The sequence below is a fragment of the Apaloderma vittatum genome, unplaced genomic scaffold (assembly GCF_000703405.1).
Source record: "Apaloderma vittatum isolate BGI_N311 unplaced genomic scaffold, ASM70340v1 scaffold22325, whole genome shotgun sequence".
Lineage (NCBI taxonomy): Eukaryota > Metazoa > Chordata > Aves > Trogoniformes > Trogonidae > Apaloderma > Apaloderma vittatum.
Window position 1 is genome coordinate 302 of NW_009716788.1, and position 7,514 is coordinate 7,815.

The window sequence follows — 7,514 nt, forward strand, 5'->3', positions numbered from 1 at the left end:
AGCGTTTTCTTTTTGTCTTCTTTGTTATTTACCTTTCTTTTTTATTTTCACATTTCTCTGCCGATCTGCATATTTTTTTTTTAATGCTCTGATAATGTTCATGTATGAGTTATTGCATGTTTTTCTTTATTTGTTATTAAAATTTTTTTTTTTATTCCTTATAGCATCTCTGTCTTTGCTTATGGAAGACTTTTTCCTCTATCTGTAAATTTCTTGCAGAAACTCTGTGGAGTCATCAGTCATACCCCCAGCCCCTCAAGTTACCTGTCCTCAGTGTGGTGATAGCCTAGAAATAAACACAAAAATGTTGCAAGGGATTTTTCATCAGGTATTCACAGAACATTTGTTGGGGGTTTTTTTCATCGTGTTGTAGAAATATGGCAGCATTAGGTGCTCCAGAGGCAGGAGTACATGGGAATTTTTTTCCCAATGTGCTGGTCCACTTACATCTTGAAAGTGAAAGTGGGCAGGATCTCAAGTATGAGTCGTCACTGCTTCCTGGGAAGCTTCCAGCAACCGGGGGTGCCTGCTGATATGCTGCAGGAACAGGTTTCTCCTGGGGTTTGGGAGGGACTTTAGTCAATTAACTCAATTAACAAATGAATATGTTGATGCTGTAAAGTCTTGCTGTGTTTCTTGTGTGTGTGTATTACATTGGGTCACGCGGTCTGCCGGTGTAGCAGCGTTCTTGGAAATGCCTTAGCCGGCGTGTGGTATTCCTAGTGAGCTCTTTGGTGGAGCTAAGCTCTGTTATGTCAAATCACTTATAATTTTTCAATCCTTTTCTGTCTCGCTTTTTATTTCTGGTATTCTATTTTTGACTTGAGGCATCTTATTCTGCATGCCTTCTACAGGTCAGGAAATACCTGTGTTGTTTGAAGTATCTTTTCAGATATTTTCCTGTGGGTGGGTGTGAAGTGCAAAGACTTGCACTCATGTTTTTCTTATGATTTTTTCTTTTGAATTCGTGTATGCACAGGTGTGTGGCATTAGGGATATGGAGTGCTAATGTGGTTTTCACCCACCTGAGAGGCAGTGTGAATAATTGCAACCCCTAGACCCTGTTCTTCTGCAGATTTGGTTACATTTTTTCCAGTTTATATAGTGGAAAATGCTAGTGTGTAGATTACCAAAAAATACAAGTTCCAGTTCCTATCCACTAATCCTGTTCAGATTTCTTCTCCAGAACTGCTTTTTGTAGTGTTTTCCCTGGAAGAAGATGGGAATGCTGCTTTTGAGTAACCTACGAAGACTCTTAATTTGAGTTTAGTTGTATTTTGTTAAGTGAATCATGTCAGAGTTGATAAAGTGGAATAACCTGGGAAGGAAAGATGAAATATGGCACCATTTCAAGTTATAGAAAGCACTTGCAATACTAAATCTTAGCTGGATTATTTCATGTTCAGTGATGGAGGATTGGATGCAGGAAACGGGAGAGTGATGCACAGAAACATGGCAACTTGGAAAGTGCTTTTTCTCAGTTCTGAGAAAGCGTTTCAGGTGCTGGGAAATTTGCAGAGAGGTATGAAGGAGGATGTTTGTCCAGTGTGGAAATGGATTTGTTAGTGGTTAAAGCGTTAATGCTTGATGGTTCAGAGGCAGTGAGGAGGAAACCATGAGAAGTAGGAGGAAAAATGCTTAGTAGAGTATCAGCCCCTCATGTGAATTTCACCCAGAGATGAAAGGGCATACTTTTTGCTTTTTTTCCCAAACTGAAGACAAAATGCTGCTTTGATTTTGCTGGCATGTTCTGTCCTTCTTGAGTGCAAGCTTTCTAGGATGAGGACTGCCTTACCTTCCTGCAGAGGACCTAGAAGAAAAATCTAAGGCAATGATGTCCAACGTTTTTTATGACACACCCTGTCATTAAAAAATTTATGAGCGCTCATCTCCAACATATTTTTACTTCTAAATTTTATGCATATACTAATAGGTATGTTATAAAGCATACACAAAACAAAAATTAAAGAAGGATGAGAGAAAGGTTAAGTAAACACTTTTATTTTTTCAACATTTTTTTTTCAATGATACCAAAACCATTTTCTTCCTGCACTTTAACGGATTCTCTTGTGTACCCTACTTTGGACACTACTGATCTGAGGTCTCCTGTATTGTAGTTTAAATAAATTTTCCAGTTGCCCAGTAGTAACTCTTTATGTTCTTTTTGTTTGGTTGGTTGGTTTGGTTTGGTTCTTTTATAAGTTTGTACTGTTTTCCTAGCTGCCATTTCCACTTCTAAAAAACAGGGCATCCTGTTGTGATTATGGTCCTAGCCTGACCCCAGGTCTCTGGCTGCCAGTGGTCTGTTGCTCTTCCAGGCATGGTCTCGCTGGAAGACGACAGCTCAGAGCTGAGAGTTGGAAGGGGAAAGCATTTAGTTGTTATCTTTAACTTGCCATTAAAAGGTAAAGTCATTAAAAGGTAAAGTCTTTGTGTATAGTATTAATAATGTTAAAGTAGGTTTATTTTGTAGTTGAGGATCCAGGTAAATCTTTAGCTCTACTGTAAGCAGCGAGAGGTCGGCTCCTGCTCAAACTTCTTCCATTCTTCCTTTATAAATTTACTTATGCTTTTTAATATGAGGTTCATAAGAGATGTCCAGCTCTGTAAGGCTTTCAACTGCTAATGAGTGATATTGTCTCTTTCCCAGGATTACTACGGAATTACATTCCCTGCTCCTGCAACCCTGACAGGCAGAGATGGGAGCCTTGCTAACAACCCGTACTCAGGTGAGTGCTATTTGAAGATGAGGATGGTGAGTGAGATCTGCTTTCTAAATGCAGGTCCTCCTGCCATTGCTGAAAGGGCAATTATTTTTCCCTTCTGTGAGCCGTTAAACCCATCAGTCCAAACTAGTCAAACTAAAGCGAGCATCGCCCTCTCAGCCCTGACATAGATGTGTCTTCATGGTCTCTGTCAGTAATTCATATGTGACTACTTGTCACAGAATCATAGAATCATGGAATGGCATAGGTTGGAAGGGACCTTAGAGATCATCTAGTCCAACCTAGATGATCTCTAAGGCTTCTGGGATTAAGTTGGATAGCGTTTGAGAATAAGCACCAATTTGTTATGAATGTAGACAGCAGTGTCATCTAGTGCCCTTCCCGAGCACAGGCAGGTGCTTGAAAAATTTTCTATAGCTTAATCATTCTCCTTCAAATTCCGCTGCCTTGCTTTTTTTTTTTGGCACTGGAATAGATGTCCCTCAGCAGCTCCTCACACGTTATTAGTGCTATTTTAGCACCTGTGTGTTCCCTGCAGGAGCTGCATTCAGCAAGATCTCCCCCACGCTTCCCAGATCTAACGGACTTCATCCCCCAAAACATGTGATTTAAGAACCCTTTTCTAATTCCTGCTCTTGCTCTTCAGTTATCGTTGTGCAAAGATGACGGTAATGCAATCTAGGATTTTCAGCCAGTGGTTTTCATCCACTGCCATCTGATTACACCCTAAAACTGTAGCCATAGGTGTTAAAATTCCTATAATGATGGTATTAGGTGTTGTCATACTTCCTGGTAACAAACAAAAAGGAATACTGGTTGAGAATGAGATAGATGTGACTGATGTATGTCATCTCCTTAAAAAACACATGAACGTGCTGCTCTGTAGGTTACCAGAAAATACAAGTGTTCGTGCGTTTTCTGCTTCATAATCAGTTATTGGGAGGCTGCTTTGGGATCAATAATCAAATTTCCCTTCCTACTTCTTCAATAAGGTGGCCCACGATGCAAGCCTTGCTTTCCTGGCCTTCAGCTACTGTCTCAAGAACTCTGGTGGTGTGAGGAACCAGACATCTAACTAGTTGTGCTTGACAAATAAACGGACTTTGACAAAAATATGCCCATCACTGCCTGTAAATCCTAATTCGCTTTCAGCCCACGAAGCTTAGCTAATCAGTTTAACCTTCAGAAGAGTCACACTTTAACCCAACAACCATTTGCTCTTTGGCTATTTACCATACTTCTGCTTTTAGCATGTTTTATTGCAATGTAGTAATGACCCTACTCAGACCATGTGAGACAGGTAAGTATCGGTATCTCCATTTTATTGATGGATTAACCGTGACGTGGAGTTCTGTGCCACCAACAGACAATGTCCCTGTGGCCATCAGGAACAGAGATTGGGAGATCACTTCCCGTGAACAACTGCGGGTTTTCAAGTGTAGGATATGCTGTCTTCTGTAGTTGCCTACTTATATTCAGAGGATTTGAGTCCTCCACTTTTAGAGTAGCTTTGGTAACTTATCTGATCAGTTCTTTTTTTTGCAGGTGATGTTACAAAATTTGGCCGCGGGGATTCTGCCTCACCTGCTCCTGCTACCACGCTCGCCCAGCCGCAGCAGAGCCAGACGCAGACTCACCATACAACCCAGCAGCCCTTCCTCAACCCGACCCTGCCCCCGGGGTACAGCTACACTGGGTTACCTTACTATGCTGGTGTGCCCGGCGTACCCAGTGCATTCCAGTACGGGCCAACCATGTTTGTAAGTGTGACAGCCTGAACTGTAACCCTCCCTTTCTGCTGCTCTGGTTTTGCTCTCTCCAGCACAAACCTTCTATGTCTTGGAATCACAGAATGGTTTGAATTGGAAGGGACCTTTGAAGATCATCTTGTCTAAACCCCCTGCCATGGGCAGAGATGTCTTTCACTAGATCAGGTTGCCCAGAGCCCCATCCAACCTGGCCTTGAACACCCAGGGAGAGGGCTTCCACGGCTTCTTTTGGTCAACCTGTTCAGTGTTTCACTACCCTTGTAAAAAATTTCTTCCTTACATCCAATCTAAATCTACCCTCTTCCAGTTTAAATTCTTTGTCCTGTTACTACAAGGCCTGGTAAAAAGGGGTTTTTTTTTCCATCTTTCTTGTAAGTGCCCTTTAAATGTTGGAGGGCTGCAGTAGAAGGCTTCCCATGGAGCCTTCTCCAGGCTGAACAACTCCAACTCTCTCAGCCTCTCCTCACAGGGGAGGTACTCCAGCCCTCTGACCATCTTTTTGGCTTCCTCTGGACTTCCTCTAACAGGTCCATGTGTTTCTCCTACTGAGGACCCCAGAGCTGGATCCAGTACTCCAAGTGAGCTCTCATGAGAGCAGAGTTGAGTCATCTTCCCCAGTCTGCAAAGGGTCTCTAAAAATGTGCAACCATGAGAAAATAGCTTCAGTCCCTTCTCCAAGAAAAGAGGAAATTTAAAAGGCCAGAACTCATGGACTCCTGCACAGGTTACTGTAATTAGCAGGCAGCTGCAGTTCATGAGCTCCTGTTCCTGAAAGCCCTTACTGGTCTCTGCAGAGTCAAGCAGAGCCCCAAAGCTGAGTTAGCAAGCTGAGAGTGCCTAGGAAATCCTTTTGTGGGTGGAGGTGACCCCATTAAGTCAGTGAGCAGTGCTGGTAATCTCAGGAGGAAGAAGGGTATCTGGGAAGAGGTGATGCTCCAGGCAGAAGGGTAGATGAGTCTAGTTCAGAGCCCTGTAGGACAGTGTTTTATGAAACAGCCTCACTCAGGAACTGGCGTTTGATTTGATTCTGGAGGGAGAGCATGGTGTGGTTGCTCCTTCTCGGATTTGTGGGCGAGAATTTGCTGTTTACAGTCAGTGCATGAAAGAAGTATGCAGCCTGTTCTGAGACAGGGTTAAAACTGCAGAGGAGCAGCTCTGGCACAAAACTTGGGACTTGCACAAATCTGCTACAGCAAATTACTGCTGGAAGCATGAATGCCATGTCTAATGCCATCCCAGAGCCCCCAACACCAGATTAAATTTCCCAGGTGAGGTGAAGGAGCCTTCCCCACTAGATGGCATAGGGAGCTTGTTTTGTGTGCCGTTCCCCATTAAAGTCTCCTTTTTCCCCTTCCTTTATCCAGGTACCTCCAGCATCTGCTAAACAGCACGGAGTCAACCTGAACACTGCGTCCACTCCTTTCCAGCAAGCGAGTGGCTATGGGCAGCACGGCTATGGGGCAGGTATGCTTACCACTGCACTTCTCACACAAGCATCGGCAGAGCTGCTTGCACACTGTAACACCTTGTCTTGTACACACCGGCAGGCTATGATGACTTAACGCAGGGAACGGCAGCTGGAGATTACAGCAAAGGAGGCTACAGTGGGTCATCTCAAGCACAAAACAAATCTGCTGGCACTGGACCTGGGAAAGGTAACACATGAGACTTGAGGTTGTTCTTGAGTGGGATTTAGTAGGGCAAACTCCCAGTGTTGCCAGTGCTGTGCGGTCGACACAGCAGCCAGCTCTGAAGAGGGTCATGATCCAAGCTGTTTCTCCATCTCCCGTATGTAAAATGCTTTGTTAATGGCCCGAGTATTCCTTCTAAACCTAAGCAGTTTGATGCTGCTGCTCAGATGGTCCTCTGCCAAAAAATTACTAGATTTTGAGTTTCTTGGTAGGCACCTGAGACAGCCATGTTAGGGGGGAGCAGGGCAGTTCACACATCTCTGGGCTGTTGTTTCAGCTGCTGTCCATATACCTCTGAACTCATCGCATTGTTTCATGCCTGGAAATGTTTCCTGTGTGACTGTAAAGGCTGAAGAATTTATACAGCTTACATGAAAGCTTTGTTCTGCACATGCTGGTTAAACCTGGGAAACCTATACTGAACTGCTTAGCACTAACTAGTTTGTCCTTGGGCTTAAGCAAATACCAGGCATTTGCTGTGCATTTGAAACATCAGCTGGACTGTAGTCAGCCAAGAGCTGATCATGCTTTCCTCTGTGAAGGAGCGATCAAAAAAAGGAGCAGTGTCCTGGGAAGGGTACAGCCTTAGAGCAGTACAAAACTTTCATGAGCCCAGTCCTCTGATTAAGACTGTGAATAAGTGGCTTGTTTGAGATCCACCTTGCTGGTGGATGAATGTTTCTGATCTGTTTTGGCACCAGCTGGTCCAGGTGGAAGTCAGCCTGTATTGGTGATGTTAATTCTTTCAGGACAGAGGAGCATTGCAGACCTAACTGATCTGCAGGATGCAAAAGGACAAGGGCTCAAACATGTAGCAGATGCGGAGTCTCATTGCCAGTGCTCTGCTGGAAAGCTCTTGAATGCTGCAGTAGAGCCAAATGCTTCCCTAATCCTAGGGAAAAGCTGGCTTTTCACAAGCTTAAGTAAGTGTTCGGTGCAGTCAGCTGCTGCCTGGTGAAATGCATTCGAATCCAAGCGGTAGCTTCTGAGTTGTGGATATAGATGATTTATCTCAGTGAGCTGGTTTCCTGCTTTGCAGTGAGAGTGAGGAACTGACCCCTTTCTGCTGTTGCCATGTGAGGTGCTGTGGGTCTGAGAGCAGAGAACCCTGCCAGGCCGGCCGTCAGCTGCGGATGAAGGTGCATCCGCCAAGGCCACCAGAGATGCCAGGAGCAAAGCATGGGGCTCATGCTGGTTGGCTGTTGACTTTCTCATTGTGGGTAGCCTTTTTTTGTTTTCCAGGTGTTTCTGTGACCTCAAGTAACACAGGTGTGCCTGATATCAGTGGCTCAGTCTATAACAAGACTCAGGTGAGCAATGCTGGACGC

At 44.3% G+C, this 7,514-nt stretch overlaps 1 protein-coding gene across 1 annotated transcript in view; it reads left to right on the forward strand.

Moving 5' to 3' along the window:
* Positions 1-2,273: 2,273 nt before the first annotated feature.
* The window catches only part of LOC104274137 (ubiquitin-associated protein 2-like), a gene marked incomplete at its 5' end in the record, with an annotated part of 7,974 nt that continues 2,733 nt past the window's right edge, over positions 2,274-7,514 (forward strand). Inside the window, 6 exons of the mRNA XM_009869678.1 lie at positions 2,274-2,301; positions 2,651-2,729; positions 4,272-4,486; positions 5,860-5,959; positions 6,043-6,150; positions 7,429-7,496. Of these exons, the coding sequence (XP_009867980.1) occupies positions 2,274-2,301; positions 2,651-2,729; positions 4,272-4,486; positions 5,860-5,959; positions 6,043-6,150; positions 7,429-7,496 (598 nt within the window). The remainder of the gene's footprint in view (positions 2,302-2,650; positions 2,730-4,271; positions 4,487-5,859; positions 5,960-6,042; positions 6,151-7,428; positions 7,497-7,514) is intronic.